The 21,871-nt window shown below is 41.5% G+C and overlaps 3 protein-coding genes across 3 annotated transcripts; all 3 read left to right on the top strand.

The window, feature by feature from the left end:
• Window positions 1,328-2,993, top strand: LOC8077978 (pentatricopeptide repeat-containing protein At1g09900). The gene has a single exon (XM_002468580.2). It carries the CDS (start codon window positions 1,399-1,401, stop codon window positions 2,665-2,667), a length of 1,269 nt encoding a protein of 422 aa, XP_002468625.1. The 5' UTR covers window positions 1,328-1,398; the 3' UTR covers window positions 2,668-2,993.
• On the top strand, window positions 6,544-7,135 carry LOC8077977 (histone H4). The gene has a single exon (XM_002468579.2). The coding sequence runs from the start codon at window positions 6,612-6,614 to the stop codon at window positions 6,921-6,923; it is 312 nt and encodes a 103-aa protein (XP_002468624.1). The 5' UTR covers window positions 6,544-6,611; the 3' UTR covers window positions 6,924-7,135.
• On the top strand, window positions 16,026-20,740 carry LOC8085734. Its single transcript, XM_002468578.2, has 7 exons — window positions 16,026-16,178; window positions 16,307-16,629; window positions 17,983-18,260; window positions 18,508-18,864; window positions 18,975-19,460; window positions 19,567-19,645; window positions 19,784-20,740. Exons 2-7 carry the CDS (start codon window positions 16,473-16,475, stop codon window positions 20,473-20,475), a joined length of 2,049 nt encoding a protein of 682 aa, XP_002468623.1. The 5' UTR covers window positions 16,026-16,178; window positions 16,307-16,472; the 3' UTR covers window positions 20,476-20,740.

Below are 21,871 nucleotides of genomic sequence, written 5' to 3'. Positions count from 1 at the left end.
GCAAATGTCCTATTTATTTTAAATTATAAAACGTTTTAGATTTTAAGATACATATTTTTATACTATATTAAATATCTAGTAAAAGCAATATATTTAAAAAATTAAAATATCTTATGATTTAGAACAGATAGATTATGAGAAGTGGAAGTGAAAGATGTGGTGCTAAAGTTTAATAGATGCAGGTTTGGCGTGTTTGGTTTCATAGTCAGGCTCTCAAGAAACGTGGAAATCGGTCGTTTCTCGGGATCCAGGCTCCAGTGGTGCAAACGTGAGCACTGGCCATGCACATGGAAGCACGTGCAGACACAAGAAATCACTTTTTGTGTTAGGCCATTCTCAATAGGAGTTTCATGTCACAGTTTTCAACACATCAATATTTTGGAAACACTGCATAAGAGTTTCATGGGGATGAAACTCTCTCTATTCTCATGAAACTCTTATCATCTCTCTCTTCATTAATATAGCGCCACATCAGTATATTTAATGTGCATAAAACTCTAATGAAACCCCATTAAAACTGGCCTTAGATCTGAAGGCAACCAAACAACACATGAAGCGAGTCTACATGCATGCGTATGAGAACCAAACAAGTTGCTCTGGCACGTGACGAGCCTGGCCAGAGTGGGCCTGACCCCGGTATACGAGCGAGGCTGTGGTCATCCACAAACCAAACACGCCCTTTTGATTTGTGAAATCACCTTGGCATGTTCCAGGCTGTATAGCTGAGCAGGGATCAGCAGTCCGCATGAACGGCGTACAAGAGGTGCTGCACCGGCTGGTCTTGTGTCTAATCGAATCTTTCGACATATGCATAAAGCATTAAGGCCTTGTTCAGTTCGCGAAAAATTTTAGATTTCGCTACTGTAGCACTTTCGTTTTTATTTGACAATTATTATCTAATCATAGACTAACTAGGCTTAAAAGATTCGTCTAGCAAATTATAGGTAAACTGTGCAATTAGTTATCTTTTTTATCTATATTTAATGTTTTATACATGTACCGTAAGATTCGATATGACGGGGAATCTTGAAATATTTTGAAAACTAAACAAGGCCTAAACATACACGAAAAAAAATTAATTACACAGTGTAGTTATAAATTACAAGAGATTAGCCATAAGTGCTACAGTAACTAATATATGCTAATGATAGATTTATTATGAGCTATGTAATTTATTTTTTAATTAGTTTATATTTAATATTTAAAATATGTGCTGACATATTTAATGTGATATCTAAGAATTGTTTTCGCGAATTAAACAAACCCGCGCATGCATAGAATTTTTTTTTCATTCGCAACCTCCGGGCGCCCCCATCGCTCCCCTTCCATTCGATTCGACCCATCCGACCCGACTGGCCGCCACCTCGCCTCGGCCCAGCACACCCGTCTGGCCGTCTGATGCTCCCCCTCCCTCGCCTCGTCCGCGCTCGCCTCCGCCACGTCCCTCCCCGCGCGGCATTCTCCGGCAGACCCTCCGTTCCCCACGGCAGCGACGCGGATGGCAGCCACGACGCCGCCGCTTCAGACGCGATCGTTCGCCTCGTCGCCGCAGGCGGGGGAGGCCTCGAGGCCGACCTCGACCGCCTCTTTGCCGCCACCCTCTCCCACGGCCTCGTCTCCAGCGCTCTCCGCGCGCTCACGGACAGCGGCGTCCCCGCGGAGCGCTTCTTCGCGTGGGCCTCCTCCCTCGGCAGGGGCTTCTCCCCCGGCCCCCGCGCGCACAACCTGCTCGTCGAGAATACCGGGAGGCTGGGAGACTGCGGCGCGATGTCGCGCGCCCTGGCGCTCATGTCGGAGCGGATGCTCCCCCTGACGGACCGGGCGTTCGCCTTCCTCGCTCTGTCTTCGGGTTCGTCGCGGAGCGGCAGTGTGGAGGATTCGACGACATCGGTCCTGCGGGCTCTGGACGGCGTTGGCGGGCCCTGCCGCGCGTCCGGCGTGTTCTCGCTTGTCAAGGCGCTGGCGTCCATCGGCGAGTTCGATGCCGCGGTCTCGGTGATCGAGGAGACGACGAGGAAGGTGCGGTACTATAACGTCCTTGTCGCGGCAAAGTGTAAAGCCGGCGACTTTGTCGGCGCCCGCGAGGTGTTCGACGAAATGAGGAAGTCGGGGTCTGACCCTGACGCCAACACCTGGAACTACCTCCTCGGCTGCCTGCTCAAGAACGGGAGGCTCGCTGAGGCATGCGGGCTTGTTGAGGCCATGGAGAGGTTGAAGTGCAGTGAGATCCCGAACTCACTCACGTACGAGATCCTCACATACCATGCCTGCAAGGCAGGGAAGATGGATTCGGCAATGCAAATTCTTAATCAGATGTTCTCGGAAAACCTGACGCCGAGGATCACTATACACTCTGCATTCATCAAGGGGTACTTCTACGCTGGGAGAATAGAAGATGCCTGCAAGTATGTCAATGACATGAGCACCAGGGACAGGCATTCTGTGAACCGGAACTACAGCCTGCTCGCTAAGCTGCTTCGAAAATCAGGGAGGACCGTCGATGCAGGCAGAGTCCTATATGAGCTGATGGACAAGGGCCTCAGACCTGACCATTCTGCTTATGTTAAAGTGGCCAAGGATCTGCACAAGATGGGCAGGGGTGATCTGGCTTCTGAACTGAAGATGATGTTTCAAAGGTTCAGTGTACAGGCAGATATGGGTCGATGATGTGTTTCTGATCTGCTATTGAGTCGAGTGAAGCTTGCATGTACATAGAAGACAGGGCAGAGCTAGGCCTCTTTATCGGGGTCAGCTGACCCTTATGATTTTTGGCAAAATCCGTGGAAATATCACTGTTATACTCTGTTTTATAACATGAAAGACCCCAGAGTACATTGTTGAAGACCCGGTAAAGTTTTCTGCTGGCTTCGCCACAAGACACATGTGGCGGTTAATGTCTCATGTAGTCATGTCCCTCTCACCCCCCTCTAGCTTATATGCCGCGTATGGATCATGAACACGAGCTCACCATATTTAAGGAATCAGTTTATTTATTTATTTATGGTTAATCAACCGGTTTTGAAATGATTGATGTCCAACACACCTCGCAACACCTTGTCGCTGTTCATGATCAAGTTCTGTTGTATGTAGCTCGTATGACTTGCTTCATTCTGAATAGGTCACGTGCTTGAGCTACGTAAGGCCTTGTTTAGTTCATCCAAAAAACCAAAAACTTTTCAAGATTCTTCGTCACATCGTCTTGCGGCATATGTATGAAGCACTAAATATAAATATAAATAAAAACTAATTGTACAGTTTACATGTAAATCGCGAGATAAATCTTTTAAATCTAGTTAGTCCATAATTAGATAATATTTGTCAAATAAAAATGAAAATGCTACGGTACCGAAAAAAAAAATCGGAACTAAACAACGCCAACACCGATCGTGTTGCAATTGCCGCAAACAGTGTTAAAACATGTGCAGGATATGCAATTTGCTTCTCAATTTTTTTTTAAGATTCCTCATCACACAAATCTTTAGACACATGCATAAAACATTAAATATAGATAAAAAAATAACTAATTGCACAGTTTTCATATAATTTGTGAGATAAATCTTTTAAGCCTAATTAGTTTATTGAATAATAATTATCAAATATAAACGAAAGTATTACAGTGACCAAATTCAAAAAATTTCACCAACTAAGCAAGTCTTTAACATAAGTCACATGTGTAATTGCTTGCTTGTTCTAGCTTTAGTTTGCATCGACCTTATGCAGCACAATTCAAACTAGCACAAATTTATGCGATGTTATCTTGTATGGACAAGCTGCCTTTCATAAAACTCTGATTGCTTATATTATGTTACATATATTCACCTCTATTTTTACGTGTCATGTCAGCTTGTGTAAGGGCTTGTTTGATCCTCCTTGCTAAATTTTAGTTTGCTAAAACTATTTTAATTACTTTTGGGTAACTAGTGGGATTAAATTATTTTAGCTTCTTTTTAGTCAGTGTGTTTAGAAGTTTAGCTATTAAAATAACTAAGTTTAGCTAACTAAAATTTAGCAAGGCCAATTAAATAGACCCTAAATATGTATTACCCAACATAGCTAAATTTGGAGTACTAGATAATACTACAATAAACATGGATATCAAGCATGAGTACGATACACTACATAGGCCTGGATATCAAACATACCCATATTCTCACATATACCTGCAATAAGAGTATATGTGAATAGTGTGGTTTTGGCATAACCTTGTTGTTGATTAACATTGAATTTTAATGGTATTTATGGTTAATTTTATGATTAGCGTTTAGAAAAGTAATAAAAATTTACACATCAACTATGATTTAAATACTGTTGGCCCTTGCTTGAACCCCCTTCGAGCTCCGCCAGTGTTGATTAAGACGAGTGCTAGCGTAAGTTCATCGTTTGTCGTGCATCAACAAAAAGACTGAGCAATCAAAAAGCAGGGAGGTGGGGAGAGAGTGACTTGCATGTATAAAAAACTTAAGCATAGGTTACTTTATCAGAAAAACCATAAGCTAATATAATGTGCACTTTTTTCCAGTGTGCTTTACCTATCAAACTCAGAAAGAGTTTTGCAACATATAATCAATCTTAACAACTAGCATGTGCTAATCTAGAAAAGGTAAAGATTGTATACAACAAGCATAAAGTGGAAGTTTAAGTGTGATAAGTAAACAACAAGTCAACAGGGCAAACTCTAGGGGATGAGGACATATCATGTGATTTAGTATCAAGGAGTGGATGGTAAACACAAAAACTAGACTAATGAGTTGGATCTTTGATTGACTAATATTTCTTCTTTGATTGGCCTCCTCTCTAGTCTGGAGGAGGTCAAATTGGAGTTGCAATTCTACTTTGTTTTTTTAAGTTATTTTGGTTCCAACATAAGATATATGGAATCACGTTATGTAGGATTTGAACCTACGACATTGGGTTTTAGAGACCCGTGTTCTACTAAACTGAACTAAGAGCGCTTTCGAAACAAAAAAAAGAAAATCCTTTCGGTTTGACATTGGGAAAAGGATTGTGTGCTCTTCTAGTAAATAGTTCAAACTATTTTATTGATATGAGTGTTCTATATGAGATAAATTCTACACTAGCTATTTCCCGTTTAAAGCATTTCGAGATTTATTGGTAAATTTACTTTGATTCTCTATAGAGCAATAATGTGAGATCATTAACACGGTTAAAACTAACCTGCTTAATGTATAGAGATAAGCCCTTGTACACATAATATTAAAAATATTATCCAATTGATCCAAATTCCAAAGTAGGAATTCAAATATGCTTTTTAATGTTAAACCAAATTTCTAGAGTTATATTAAGCCAAACCCTTTTTAATGTTAAACCAAATTTATAGAAAAAAATTATAAATGTTTGTGACACTAAATGAGTTGAATATATAGCTTACGGTGTATCAAATGCTACTAACTAGTTGATTTCTCTACGAGTTGTTGTAGAAGTGTTTCAAATTATTTTATTTTAAATGCATGGGAGTGGAATATTGAATGCTATTATAAACTTGCACTAAAATAAAATAAAAATATTATATTAAAAAGTTTATTCATTTGTTTAGAAAGATATAACTGAAAATATTGTTTACTAATTTATTATGAGAGAAAAACATTATTAAGTATCTGGGCAAAGAAACAGGCTAGCTCGTGTCGCAAGCAAGACAATGAGGTGACGGTTAGCGTTTTTCTTTCTCTTTTTATTTTCTTTTTTAGTCCTTGTTTAGTTCCAAAACATTTTACAAAATAATAATATAAAATTTTCGTTTGTATTTGACAAATATTATACAATCATAAATTAATTAGGCTCAAAATATTTATTTTACAAATTACAAGTAAACTGTGTAATTAGTTAATTTTTTATTTATATTTAATGATCCATGCATGTGCTGCAAAATTCGATGTGACGAGAAATCTGAGAAAGTTTTGCAAAATGTTTTGGGAACTGTTTCAGATTCTCCGTCACATCGAATCTTGCAGCATATGCATGAAATATTAAATATAGATTAAAAATATAACTAATTGTACAGTTTGTTTATAATTTGTGAGACGAATTTTTTAAGTCTAATTAGTTCATAATTAGATAATATTTATTAAATACAAACTGAAAATACTACTGTATCTATTTTGTAATTTTTTTTAAAAACTACAAGTCCTAAACAAGGCCAGCAAAACGAGCTGACCGTTAGGTGCCGCACCGCTGACAACTGGTCAGATGGATTCAACGGCGACGCCACGATCGCATTCCCCGGCCCATCTCAATTCTCAAGCCCACTCCAGGAAAACACACAGACGCCACGTCAGCGATCCACATCCACCCCCACGAACCAATCCAACGCCGGCAACCACCTCCCACGGATCCGTCCAGTGTCCCTGCCACGTCACCGATCCGCGCCACCCGCTCCTACGCACCCCCAGCCGTCCATCACGGATCCGACGCGCCGAACTCCACCTCCCACGGATCGCACCACCTCCCTTCCTGTGCCCAAAGCACACCCCCCCTCCCGCCCCACTGGCTAATATAAATAGCACCCAGCCCAGTCCTCTTCACCACCAAGTCTTCAATCTCCAAAAATCCACCTCCACAATCTCCTCTCGACTTCGAGCTCCTCGCTCTCAGCCATGTCGGGCCGCGGCAAGGGAGGCAAGGGTCTGGGCAAGGGCGGCGCGAAGCGCCACCGCAAGGTGCTCCGCGACAACATCCAGGGCATCACGAAGCCGGCGATCCGGAGGCTGGCGCGCAGGGGCGGCGTGAAGCGCATCTCCGGGCTCATCTACGAGGAGACCCGCGGCGTGCTCAAGATCTTCCTCGAGAACGTCATCCGCGACGCCGTCACCTACACGGAGCACGCCCGCCGCAAGACCGTCACCGCCATGGACGTCGTCTACGCGCTCAAGCGCCAGGGCCGCACCCTCTACGGTTTCGGCGGCTAAGCTCGGTCCGCCCCCAATCTCCGCTCCGGCGGCATCTCTGGTTCCTGGTCGCCGTGCGCGTCGGTGGTGCTATGTTTAGCAGCTGTTAGGGTTTCGTGTCGTCTGGTGTCTGTGCTATCCGGCTGTCTTGTGCAAAGTTATCTGTCCTGTTTTGTGTGTATTGGAACAATGCTAGATGAATGAAATGGATCTGTGTTTTAGTTACGACTGCATCTTTGTACCAACTGTTTTTGGCACTGATGGCACAAACCTGTGGACATGTTCAGACCTGTACCATGGCTCCGATTTTTTTCATCGCCGCTCGCGGAATTTTGCGCCCTTTGAATATGGGCCTTGTTTAGGCTTTGTTTAGTTTCGAAAAAAATTTGGATTTCGCTACCGTAATACTTTCGTTTTTATTTGACAAATATTGTCCAATCATGAACTAACTAGGATCAAAAGATTTGTCTCGTGATTTATAGACAAACTGTGTAATTAGTTTTTGTTTTCGTCTATATTTAATGCTTCATGCATGTACCGCAAAATTCGATGTGACGGAGAATCTTGAAATTTTTTTGATTTCAGGATCAACTAAACAAGGCCTTACTTTTACTTAAAAATACAAAATCTTTAAAGATTTTCCGTCACCTCGAATCTTTAGACGCATAAATATAGATAAAAATAAAAACTAATTGTACAGTTTGGTTGAAATTGACGAGACGAATCTTTTAACCTTTAGTTGGTCTATAGTTGAACAATAATTACCACAAACAAACGAAAGTACTACAGTGTCACGAAATGTTTTGGTTTCAGGAACTAAACAAGGCCATGGTTTGAAATTGGATACGGGCGGCAGTTTTTCACTTGTAATAAATCGAATATGCAATGGTCGCTTTCGCTCTCGGCGTTGCGAATCTGGCTTTGGGCGCCAATTTTTTTTTGCGCAAAATTCGAAACTGGCGCTTCGGCACCAGGCTCTCGTAGGGGAGTTGAACCTGGCAGCGTCGCGTTTTGGGGCCTGGACCGAAGGCCCAGCTAGAAAGTCCCATGGACGCGGCCCTTTACTTGTCTCTTCTCGAGTGGTGGCGGCGGCGGTCGCGGCGGCACCAGGCCTGGCGGGCCGGCGATCAACGCTGCCTCCGGCGATCATGGTGCTGCGGCCCCAATTTTTCTGCCCTCCATCCCCGCTCGTCGCCGACGCGCTGACGGCGGCTGGGTTCGGCGCCGAGCCGGAGGACATCGGTTTGGGTGCGCCGCCGCCGCGCGATCGACGCGCATTGTGCTGTCGGCTGCAGCTGCCCTAACCTCCAGTCCCCATCTCGCAGTCCGCCACTGCTGCTTCGCCTTCGGCTCTTCCTGACCAACCTCAAGCGTCCTCCGGTACGTGGCCACCACCCACCAGTTACAAATTACAATGTGCTCAACAGTAGCGAGTAAAAGCAACCCACGGTTGCTGATCAAACTGAGAGCGTCAGCCATCATGTTGCTTCAAAGAGTTTCATATATGGTTTGCGTACGCACAGGTATGCTTGTTTCACCGATCCCCCCCTCGTTTCATCCAGTCAATTTAACTGTGCAAGGTTTAACCGAAAAACGTTTGATCTGAAAGTATGAAAATGGAATACTATTGAAGTTATTCGACCGTGTGGCATTTGTTGTTGCGAGCACACATCTTAGACGGCACAGCATTGTCTTCTTTTGGCGAAATTAGAATATGGCATAGTGTGTTGTAGTGTCTCGTGCGTGCCCCGGCACTTGGATGGAAAATATAGAGCCTGCTTTTCTTATCTGGTGACAGAAAGGTTTGCTGAATCAGTAGTGTTGGTGTTGCTCTGATGCTTGATTTCAATCTTATTGGGCTGTTCTACTTGTAATCTTCTACCTGTCGCTGGACAAAAGCATCTTAACTTGAGGAGTACTAGACAGATTCATTTATGTGCCAAAATCTTATTAATATAGTTGGTGTTGTGTATAAGTCTTTGATGAAACACACATAATATCTCCAATGATAAAACAGTTGGTGTGCTGTTTATGTGTCGAAATCTTATTAATACTGATGTATGCCTCTACTGGTCACCATTCATCATCTGCCTATTAGTTTCCGTTAATCTAAGGAAGAACCTGTTCATTGAAAGGTTTTTATATATAAGATAACTAGCCCATGAAGGCATTTGTTTGTGCTTTATATACAGCACCTTGAAGGTGAAAACCTGTGTGATCAGGAAAGGGTCTTGAAATGGTAATTTTAATGGCATAGTGGTTCTTTCATTGTGTAAATGAAGATGTAAAAGTGGATACTCTCCGTAAAATAATTTTCACTGCCATAGACTCCTTTGTGAAGGCATACTACCCTGTTCACAAAACCCTGGCCTTAAGATGTGAACTGGTAGTGCATCTTGAGGATGTCCAATATGCTGATATGGTGATTATGAACCTGAAGCTTGAAGTGGAGTTTCATGGGGCTTACATTTATTTCTTGGGTTAAGCTCAAGCTTGTTGTTTTTCTAATAATGTAATCAAATTGGAGCAACCAATGCACTTCTAAATTAACATGAGTTGTTTTTTGAAAGATCCGTTACCGGCTTTCATTGATAAGAGGAATCAAAGTACAAGCAAAACAAAGTACAATGGATTTGGCGCGAGAAGTGCCCACCCTTTTGTGTTGCCTCACCGCATTGTGAAGCCCCACCACCCCTGAGCTGATTACTGATGGTTTACATTAACATTATTACCGACATTTTGAAATGCGAAGTTCATTAATAACTAAAGTAACTAGCTCAGCTAGCAGCACTCCATGAAGAGACGCCTGGAAAGGTACGACAAGCTCCACCCCCCTGTTACCCGCAAGTATCCAGGCTCTGGCTTCCTCTTGGATCGATCTGAGCAGCTGCTCGGCTGACTTGCTTGCTCTGCTGAAAATTCTGTTATTTCTTTCCTTCCAAATAACAGAGCTTTTATGTTTTTTAGTTGTATTTGCAGACATTTGTTGCAAATATTGTGCAACAATAAGTGCAGAGGAAGGAATCAAGAAACCACTCACTCCTACTTTTTTTTTAACAAAACCACTCGCTCCTACTGACCTTACTTTTGTGCAGCATAATAATTTTAGCAGAACATCCCTAAGGGAGTTAAAAAACAAAGTTCAATTGATTGATTGGAGTTCTGTTTCTGCTTCTGCCATAAGGAACTCATGGCCAATGTAGGTGCAAAATCTCGCTGTTGGCATCTAATATTAATTTCTAATAGTAAATTTTATTTCCTATTTACTTTTAAAATTAGCATATTTTAATTATACTATTTAAATATAATGATATCTTCTTAGCATTGTTTTCCACATGAGTGGTCTGAAACTAGCCATACGTGTGAGTGAATAAAATGCTTGCACCATTTTGATGTGAACATTTCTGACTAGATTAGGATTGTCCTTTCTTTATTACCTTATATTCAGTATGTCATTTTGCATCCATGTGAGGCAGACGATCTGAAAACCCAGTCCACAGCCCCTGTATTTAGAATTCTGCTTTAATGCTGCCATTTCTTTTGACGCCATTCAGTTTTGTAGCATAACTGAAAATGACAGCTCCTTTTTATCTTTTATTGTCTTCTTTTCCTTTTCATGGAGCTGGATACTATGATGCTGGTATCATGATGTTGCTTCTGTCAAGAGAAATCAACCATTTAAATAGCTGATGTACACACGCCTAAGTGCGTGTTGGAGAAAAAAAATCAAATAGCTGATGTTTCATGACTATAAAGTTTTATCTGATTGTGTAAGTTAGCTTCTTAATTCCATTATTTCGCACGCATTGTCTGTCCATGATAAAATTAATTTCTTGAAAAATGGAGGTATTGTTTTGTATTGGGTTTTAAAATATAGTAAGAGAACTCTATCACATTGATATTGCTATAGCATTACGTGTTGGTAATAACGAGCTAGATAGCTGTTCTTGGAGACTAGGAGAAGCTAACAAGATTTCTTGCTTTATCGATTTGCACTGAGAAAAGTAATAAGCATGTTGAACATGTGCAAGTTTCATCATTGATTCTTAGAAATCTGCTTGTGGGATCCAATGAATAAAGAGAGAATAAACTTTTGGTTTGATGTTGACCTCAGTTTCATAATTTGCTTTTTTCCTGATCAAGATTGCATTTTGTCATTTTTTCTTGTCACTGCTGCAAGCTCTGCAGGCATGCATCTTCCATGCCGTTATTTGCTTGCCCAAGTTATTCTTAAACAAGGATATACAACAAGAATATTGAAGGAGCAAGTTTGTCTTTCCCCCAATGTTTGTTCTCGTACTGAGTAGAGTCTTCTTTGTTATATATGGTATACTATCCATACCTTCTAAGTTCTAACCATTGCAGTTCTAGCATGCTCAACTGGAGATGAAATGTCTTACCATTTGGTTGTAACATAATAAGACAAGCTTCACAATGGTTTGCGATTATGAAGGCACATGTTTACTTGTAGGCTGTGAGAATGTTATCACTTATCAGAACTAGAAGTTGATCGAAATAATTACATTTACAGCTGATGATGTTCTGCACCCTGCGCATTAAGCTGCTATAGTTGTCTGTAACTTGTCCTATGACACTAGTATGTACCTAGTGACAGTAGTTTTTTGTTGACCAGGTCTAGTGACAGTAGTAAAGAGTCAAGATAGCAGTCTGAGTCTCAACTCTTTGAAGTTAGCAGGTGAAAGGTAGTGCCCTTTTCCTAATCGGGCCTTCAACCCGAAATCCAAAAAGTTTTCAAGATTCCCTGTCACATTGAATCTTGCGGCACATGCATGAAGCATTAAATATAGACGAAAACAAAAACTAATCACACAGTTTAACTGTAAATCACGAGATGAATCTTTTGAGCCTAGTTAGTCTATGATTGGATAATATTTGTCAAATAAAAACGAAAGTGGTACAGTACCAAAATCCGAAATAATTTCGGAACTAAACAAGGCCTCGATCAAATTGTAGTTGAGCCTTGGCTTCAGCCTGGTAATTCACTTATCCTTAGGTTACTTTTTGTTTGTTCTAAAATTTTGACCATCCTTTATTATGCATCAAGGATTTTACAACTATGTGTTAGAAGTGTCATCCAGTATTCCAGTCTAAAGTATGTTTCCTTTCCCGAGAAATGCTTCAGTACTGTTTTCTGTTGCAATAGCAGATCTGATTTGACGACCAGACAATGAATCCATATTCCCTCCACCCCAATAAAAGAATGTCATTCTCGAGGAGTCAACAAATATCAAGTTTAACCAAATATGTATGAAAATATATTAATATTTATGATGCGTAATAAAGTCCCATTAGTTTAATCATAGAATATATTTTTATAATAAACCTATTTGGAGAAACAAATGTTAATAATATTTTTGTAAACTTAGTCAATTTTTTTAAAAAATGTCTTTGTCCAAACCTAGAATGACATTCTTTTTAGAAGGGAGGTAGTATTTGAAGACAATGTTGAAGTAATGGATTATGATTATATGGATCACTATTCTTTTTACCTCAGTAAATGCTCGACCAATTCTTACTTCCCTCAGCACCATCATGCAGACATACTGAAAACTTTAGTATGGACATGCCATGACACTTACGTACTTAGAGTAGCGAACTATTGAAGCTTCATGCAGTGACTGACATTGACATAGACAAAATTGTTTGCAAGTTGCTGAAACTGCTTTACTTTACAGGACACATTGGTCCTGCAGCTATCAATCAGTTCAGTACTAGTCAAGAAAATGGTACTAGTGGGAACTGAATTTGAAGTTTTGGACTGCTACAGGAGAAACTGAAACTTTATGCCTTCCCAGTTGAACACAAAGAACTGTTTCCACGGGAAACATATAAAGTTTTGTTTCCAAGTTATATTATCCGTATCGTATTGCTTCACCATTTGGTGCAAGGTATTCATATCTCTTTCCTTGTTTGGGTACTATCTGATTCCCTGTGGAAGCCAAGATACTTGAACAATGACCGACTTTTGGGCTTTCAAAAGTGGTAGGCTAGGGGTGGCCTATCCTTTCGGCTACACTGTTGCCGTTTCTTTTCTTTTGATTCCTCTTCTCCCATAATCAGAACCGACACTGCATTCAGCTCTGCAACCTTTGTGATTAAATAACTTTTCTGAAATGCTTTTGAATGGAATATATCTCAGCATATCTTGATTGTAATTAATTTTGTATCGAGGTTGAAGTACTTTGCTTGCCGCTTGCAGAGGCCACCCATCTCTTGATGGATTTCAATGTGGGCACTCAAGGTCTGATCCCAACACCACCTCCAAAGTTCTACGAATTATTCCTTAGCACATTAGTATATTGCTCGTTCATCTTTTATTGAACTAGTTCTGACGGACAGTGGTTAGTCCGAACTCTGAAAAACTTCAGGGAAATTGAAAGAAGGAATTTGGATTATTACCATTTTTTGAACTAAAGCTCAATGCTCAAGACCTTAAAGCAAAGTAATGATTTTGTCCAAAAATAAACAGATAAGGTAATGCCTTTTTTTGGGGTGAGTCAAGTAATTTTTTCAAATTGAATTGAACACATGCTGATTAGACCTTAATGATTAGTCTGATCAGTTGTAATTTTTGTCTTTGGCATCATTATGAAGATACATGAGCTGATCTGCTGGGTCCAGGTGGGCTAAATTCTCCCTTTCTTCTTCTGCATTCCTCAAAAGCGATGTGAAGTTGTGAGATCTGGGTCTCCATATGAATCGAGCTGGCTAACCGTACTTTATCAGTTTATTAAGTCCATCATTGCTAGGTAAGAGTTACTAAGACACATTGCTTTTAGATTTTAAACTACCTGCGTCATGTGTGCTCTTCCTGTTCACTCTAGGCTGTCGGATCGACCGACTTGTTTGCCCTCTCTCTCACATTGCACACCATATTCACCCAGCTTTTGCATCATAGCCACACATCTTAAGCATGATTAACATAAACGAGCAAATAGATAACATATATTAGTAGTTTTCTGCATGTCATGATAGCACAAAATCCAGTGAATTGCCATTTTGAATGTAATAACTTATACTCATCAAGCTGGTTCATTCCATTTTTGGTTCTGCAGTAATAAAGTTATCTATTCAGAATTGCACGCCACTGTTTCTAGTTTTTCTTAGGCAGCTTATATTGCACATAAGCATAACACTCTATATGTGTATTTCTGGTATGTATGTGTACATGATACGCTTCAGGTAGGAGGAGCAGTGTAGTAGAATAGCTTGAGATGGTATTATAGATACCCGCTGTGTGGGGGGTGGGGAGAAGCATAAACTCGAAAAGGGGAAAGGAACCTAAAGCTGGAGCGGATGGATTGATAAAAAGGAAAAGTGGCCCACAAGCTATGCATCAGCAGCCGCAAGTTGTGGGGGCCTCGAAAGCTCCCGGGACCCAGCTCTGCACTTGCCATGTAGGCCGGCCTAGCAGCGGAACGTGTCGAAAGTCTGGCCGTCTCAGTAGGTTCCATGGATAACCCACCTTTTCCTTTTTGTTTTGCTGCTGACTGCTGAGGGATCGTCGCCATCATTGGCTCATTGGCTGGGCTCATTCATTGGATACTGACAACGGGCTTCTGGAGGTTAAACTGGATCATCGACCAATGAAGATCCATCATCTGTGTCAGTCCGTCCGTCGTCAGCTGGACAACACAACCTGTCTCATTCAGCTCGGATGTTCTGATTTGGACCTTCTAGTTTACTTTCTGCTCTTTTGAAGAAAATGGCTCTTATCAGTCTTAGGTTCCTGCCGACTTCAGCAGGGGGCGGTGGTTTAATTTCTTGATATGCTATTTTACTGCCAAGTTGTGATGTGAAATGAAGTCTTTTTTGTATTATTAGTGGGGTCCTTCAGGAGTAACTGTTTGCTCGCTAGCTCCAACAGAAGCCTTTTGCGTGCGTCCTTCCAGTGTGGACGACGACTGTGAGCACAATCTTTTTTTCCGGAGGCTGGGTTTCTGGCGGCGGTAGTTCGGGTGCTTTGAATCACAGTTAGCAACACAATTATCTGAACCTGAGCATGCATGCACGTCAAACTATCATGCTTTGTGTTCATGTGAATTGCGTTGCAAACTGAGAAAAGCGCGCGGCTATATATTTGTGTCTGTCCCAAAACTTGCATCTCATGGAAATTAACTGCACTTTTGCTACAGCGGAGCATCCAGAGTTGGCATGTCCATGTGCTGTTGTGCTGGCAACAACTGAAATTTCAGTGGTGGCCCAGCTCCTTGAAGGCTTGAACTAGTTTTCTGGAAAGTAGATTTCACTGGTGAACCAGCTATTTCTACCGATCGAAGATTGGATTTCTGAAAAGTAGATTTCACTGTTGAACCAGCTATTTCCAGTCAGAGCTTTTTTATGAATGATACAACTGTCGTAGCTTGAGTTACACGTATCATTCTTACACGCAGAGACACTGGATCTATCAGAATGTACAACTCTTTGACAAAATATGAAATATATCACTCGGATTCTGCTGGTATTAGTAATAAGTTCGTCTGGAACTAGGCTCAACTGGCTTAGCTTGTCTCTTGAGTCTTGACATTGAGCTGAGCTATTGCCGGCATGCATGCATGCAGCCATTGCAGAGATCAGTAACAGTAAGCATATGGCAATTCAGCACAGATTCACCCTCAAGCATGAACATGGGGGACAGAAGAACAGGTACACTTTACCCCAGAGTTGGTTGCCACTCCGCTTCAGAAAAAGAGTCAGTTGCTCCTCAGTTGAGACAGTTAATGACAGTACTACATGTATTAGCTGCTAATCATGCAGATGCAGGCACAAGCATCGAGGCATGCATGCAGGGTCCCCCCGGCAAATCTACATGGGGGCTCGTGTGTGAACGTGACGTAAACCGTCAAAGGGAAGTCGCGGGAAAAAAGGTAAGGGAATCGAGTACCAACCTTGGGCCCCTCACCCTTTCCAACGGGAGCTGACTAGGCATTGCTCTGGTGGCCCACAAAGCAGCCAATAGCCATCCTACACAATCCTGCGGTTACACCAGCTCGCTTTGGCTGCCAAAGACAAGAATAGAAGATTGGGATATTTCTCTATTCACCGATATAAAGCTACTGACACAGGACACAACAAAAGCAAAAGCCAAAGTTTGAGAGGCCTGGGAGAGAGAGAGGGGTAATACAGCTTCATGTGAAAGATGACAAGAATCCCAGCATAAAATAATCTCCCAAACTTTGCTATAAAGACACAGCCCCTCCCCTCCTCCTTTCCCTCCCTCTCTCCTTCCTCATGCGTCTGCCATTAGTCCCCAAGGTCTCCTCCTCCTCCTACCTCGCTCCTATCTATCCTCTCTACTGCACCTCTTAGTTTCATACGTGATCGACGACGATCTTGGTTAATATTCTGCAGCTTACATATCTCTCTGTTATTTCTTGTTTCAGGTTGTGTACATTATTTGTAGTTGATCATTCATTCATAGAGAGCTAGTTGAGCAGGCTTGGTTGGCTGTCCACGATTTTTGCTTCGGATAGCATTGCTGCCAGGCGACTGCAAAGCTCCAAGCACACTTTTGCTGTGAGAATTTTGAGAGGAAGGGCAGAGGGAGCAATGGCGCCAGTCAGTTTGCCTCCTGGTTTCAGGTTCCACCCCACTGACGAGGAACTCATCATCTACTACCTTAAGAGGAAGATCAACGGGAGACAGATAGAGCTCGAAATCATTCCTGAGGTTGATCTCTACAAGTGTGAGCCCTGGGATTTGCCAGGTACGTGCATATCCATTCTTGGATTGATCTTGCTGTTCATATTGACTCTTGATGAACGAAGTTGTATGAAGTATATAGTTCTCATCATTGTTTGCTTGATATGTTATCGAACAGAATATGTAAGCATTTCTATGTAATAGTTATGGAACACTCATTTTTTTGAAACATAGTTATGGAACACCTTCCTTCTAAGTTTGATTCTATTGTGAATTAATGTATTTTCATTTTTTCATGCAATAGGATTTAAACATCTTACACCTTTTATTTCCCTACACGGAAGGCACACACATATATATAGCTTCAAATATTTGTATTGGATACCATGTTGTGCACACACTATAAGCAATCTTATTCAATCCTTATACTATTGCTCAACACAACTGCAATCCTTGCTCTTGAGGAAAGAATAAGCTCATGTTCCCTTCTTGGTGGGCACTTCACCGACCTATACTATACTTGACAGGCATCACTAGCTCTTGCAAATTGCAGTTTATTATATACGATGGCTTTATGTATTTTGCACTTTCTTTATATGTATTTATTTTATTCTGTATTTGAATTCCAATTTCTATTTGATCGAAGCATAATGAGGCACTGTTTCTGTCCTTGTAATTATATAAAAGAGCATGTTTATAAAAGTTATATTTTCCACACTAACTTTGAAATAAAATTGAGATTAACCATATTACGAAATTTGTTTTCTTTAAACGTTTCATGCGCACCGAAAGTAGGATTGTAGGAATATAGATAGATCTTGCTCTCTTTGGCTGAAAAGAACCGTAAGGCATGGCAAAATTCTGCCAAGTGTAAAGGTGATCGTGTAGATATACTATCTATGCTCATGCATTGGGCTGCTTGAAAAGGAAAGAAAATCCTTTATCCCAGTAACAACAAAGCTAAAGCTTATATATTTTGGGCCATGTCAGTCTCACATAGATTTCAAGAAAAGATATATTCTCTTTATCCATTTGTTGGCTTTCAAGATTGCCAGTTTTTATTCATACTAAAAATTACCTATAGCATTGTATGAAATGAATATTGCTGTAAAAACATTGAATGAAAAGACAAAATAAAGATGATTCTTTTATCTTCTTTGAGTGCCAAAATAAATCAAGAAATTAGAAAGGGACTTGAGATGAACATAAGTCAAGAAGATGAACTAAAGTGCACAGCCTCCAAGATATAAAGTGATTTGGTCTAATTCTTTTTTCAACTATGGTAGTCTATATATATCTTGGCTAATCTTTGAATTATAATAATGATTATAACATACCTATGCAGATAAATTTTAGCATTTATGCACTATATTTTTGTATATCGATCGTCTGACATCCCTCTTAATTAAATGTTCAGAAAAATCCTTTCTTCCAAGCAAAGACCTTGAATGGTATTTCTTCAGCCCTCGGGACCGCAAGTACCCAAATGGATCAAGGACAAACCGTGCAACAAAATCTGGGTACTGGAAGGCAACTGGGAAGGACAGAAAGGTGAACTCGCACAGGCGTGCAGTTGGTATGAAGAAGACCTTGGTGTACTATCGGGGCCGAGCTCCACATGGTTCTCGCACTGATTGGGTCATGCATGAGTACCGCCTCGACGAGAGGGAATGCGAGACTGACACTGGCTTACAGGTGCGACTTCGCCACCGATGATTAAATCTATTATTTATATACTGTAGTTTGGGAACCATGAACTACTCATATGTAACGTTACACAATTGGTGGTAACCCCTTATTTTCCTGAAACCCTAAATAAACCATGCACATTGGTGTTAACCATGAATTACTCATATAGTATGAAACATCACATGCTGGGTGACTGATATATAGCTTCTAGGCTTCTCTGACATATATGAACTGCTTGCATTTCTGTTCACAGGACGCGTATGCATTATGCCGAGTTTTTAAGAAGACAGCGCCTGGGCCAAAAATCATAGAGCATTATGGTGCAGTGCACCACCCCATCGAGCAACCTCAGTGGATGGCAAGCAGTGTTGACCGCTCCCCAACGCTGGACTTGTCCAGTGATGTTAGAGGTGATGATTTCGAGAGCAGCAGTTTCTCATTCCCGACTGAGGCGCCGATGGACTCCATGCATGGTGGGTTCGGGATGCAGATGAGTGCACCTCACGAGGATGGCAAATGGATGCAGTTCCTGAGCGAAGACGCCTTTAACGCCACCAATCCTTTCTTCATGAATCCAGCTTCTTCCAGCTTCTCATGTCTCCCATCCAAGGTATATATACAAAGAATGCTAGTATTTTCAGCACAGTAATTGAGGCAAAGAATACTGAAGTGTTTACACGTGCAAAACTGCAAATCATATATTAATTATCTATGACTTAGGTGGATGTTGCACTGGAGTGTGCAAGGCTTCAGCACAGGCTCTCATTACCTCCCCTGGAGGTGGAGGACTTCCCACAGGACGTCAGCCTCGACACAAAGACGAGCGTGCTCCGCAGCAACCCCAACGAGGTTGACATCCTTCAAGAGTTCCTCTCCGTGGCTTCGGCCTCTCAGGAGCTAATCAACGGCACCAGCAGCAGCTACGCTGCAGAAATGTGGCCAGGCGCTGGCCCAAGCAGCACCAGCACCCACTACATCAATGAACTATCTTCCCTCGTTGAGCTTGGGGTGAAGGCAAAAGAGGAGGCAGACAATTTCTACCATATGGACTGCATTGGCACATCTGTAGGATTCGCATCAAAGCCGGTCCATGTCGATGAACCGGTTAGGTTGGTTGAGATTGCTGACATGGAGGAGTTCAAGGAAGAGAAGAGGCAAGTAGAGAACCTTAGAGGAGTGAGGCTTCACAACAATGACCTAGGAGAGGTAACTAGTTAATCGACTTCACGAGAATTGTGGATATGATGCTTGTACACATAACCTCTCACCTTCTTGTGTTATTAATACGATACTGATTTTTCTGATGACGCAGATTGTTGTAGAAGGAGATGAAAGCAATCCAACGGACTGCATCACACAATACCCCATATCAGACGCTGCTGACAATTCAGGTATGTAAATTTTTGGGTGCAACATGCATGCTTTCCACTTGAAGCAGTTCAAAATCTTAGATATATAGGGCATTATTGCAAGTCCATAACACATACCTTCATGCTTCATTCATACACTAACTCAGAGCTAGATTGCAGGAGAAGCCGGTCACCTGACCGATCCCACTAACGCCGGCGGCCTAGACACTACACCCATCTTCTCGCAATCTCAACCTGACGACTTTGCTATTGGGTTCAGTGACGACGTCAACCCTAATGCATCTTTCGACCTGTATGAGAAGGTTGACGTCAAACATGGGCTCTTCGTCTCAACAGTCGGTGCACCGAAGACATTCTTCCACCACGTTGAGCCATCGAAGAAGGTCAGCTTCCACCTGAATCCCGTAGCAAGCGACGTCAGCAAGGCGATCGAGAAGTTCCATTTCCCCATTAGTGTGACAACCAAAGTTAGTGGCAGCAGCATTTCCATTTTTAGCAAGTTGAAGGCGCTCATCAGGGACAAATTCCTGGTGAAGAAGCTGCCTTCATTATCATACCAAAGATCCTTAAGCAGCAAAGAAACAGCGGCAGCGAGTGAGCTGCTGCAGATAGTGTCGTCGCTCCTCTTAACACCAATGGAAGTCACAGGCCCCACGACGATGACTACCGAGCAAGAGTTGGTCAAGAAGGCGAAGAAGGTGATGAAGCCGGGGCCCGGTTGTGATGGAAGCCATGCATGGCTTCTTCCATTCTCCAAGAGGAGCAAAGGCATTTCCAGCATGTTTTTTAGTGGGAAATGGGCGTTTCTGACATCCGCATTGGCCATCCGCACTCCAGGGTGCAATCACTGAAAGGTCTCTCTGATCATGACTCATGTAAAAAGTACGGCTCGAATTATGCTCCTAGGGGACTCGTATCGGGTGCCTTTCTGCTGCATGGAGAAGCATAGTCTTTCGTGCATCAGTCAGTTAATTAACTGGTGTATAACTGGAGAAATGTAATAATCCGTATTTAATTTTTTATTTGTTCGTGTATTAACACGTCTGAAGTCTAACCCCTGTTGTACCTCCAAACATTGTTCATGAATTGTAAGTGCAAATACACATGTTTAATTTATCCATATGTGATACTTCATGCATATAGCTGGTGTTTGTTACATAGTCTTGTGTATCTTGTTCATCATACTGCCTGTAAATCACGAGACAGATTTTTTAAGTCTAGTTATTTTATAATTAGACAATGTTTATCAAATAAAAATAAAAATACTATAATGTCAAAATCCAAAAACTTTTTAGATGTAAACAAACTAGGCTTTAGTGTGTACGTCTTATCCTCGAGTGTGGCTTCGAGTGCCTAAAAAAGACTTCGAGTGGGGTGGACGGCCGGTGTGCCGTAGTAATGATGTTTCTTTTAACAATTTTGTTTCTGTAGTTGTGTTTTTTCCCCATCTAATAACAATAAGGAAAATCTCTTGCCGCCTCTCGAAAAATAAATATAGCTTGGAGAAATCCCTATACTCTTCGTGGGTTATTGCAAACGCACAACTGGCTATGTATTTAATTTGTGCAGGTAGGATGTTGTTGGTTTAGCTTTCTTTTTGTATGGTTATTAAACACGACCCTCTCTGGCAGGGCTTTATTGGCTTCTCAAAAAGTAGTGAACCTAAAAACATTCACATTTTTGTGGCTTTGGTTTCTAAGCCAAAACGGCTTTGGCTCTATCACTATTTATTTTAACTTCAAAACTCGTTTTCTTATGTAAGGCTTTGTTTAGTTCGTGAATTTTTTTTGGATTTGGCTACTGTAATATTTTTATTTTATTTGACAAATAGTGTTTAATCATGGACTAATTAGGTTCAAAAGTAAAGATGGCAGCGGGGCGGTTTTGGGTCGGATATCCGCGGGTTTCGGGTTTGGCCGTATCCAAAGGAAACCTTTAGATACCAATATGAGGAAAGGTAGAGGAAGACCGAAGCTGACATGGGAAAAAAAGAGATTTAAATAGTTGAGATATCTGTAGAGATTTTTATTTAAACATGAGTGCTTGGAAAGCAGCTATCGACGTGGCTAGATCGTGGGGTTTATGTTGGGTTTCAACTCTAGCCTACCCCAATTTGCTTGGGACTAAAAGACTTTCTTATTGTTGTTGTTGTTGTTGTTGTTGTTGTTGTTGTTGTTGTTGTTGTTGTTGTTGTTGTTGTTGTTGTTGTTGTTGTTGTTGTTGTTTCTGTTGTCATCGCTTCTTGGT

This window comes from Sorghum bicolor, chromosome 1 (assembly GCF_000003195.3).
Source record: "Sorghum bicolor cultivar BTx623 chromosome 1, Sorghum_bicolor_NCBIv3, whole genome shotgun sequence".
NCBI classification, from domain to species: Eukaryota; Viridiplantae; Streptophyta; class Magnoliopsida; order Poales; family Poaceae; genus Sorghum; species Sorghum bicolor.
This window is presented reverse-complemented; position numbering and strand designations above follow the sequence as displayed.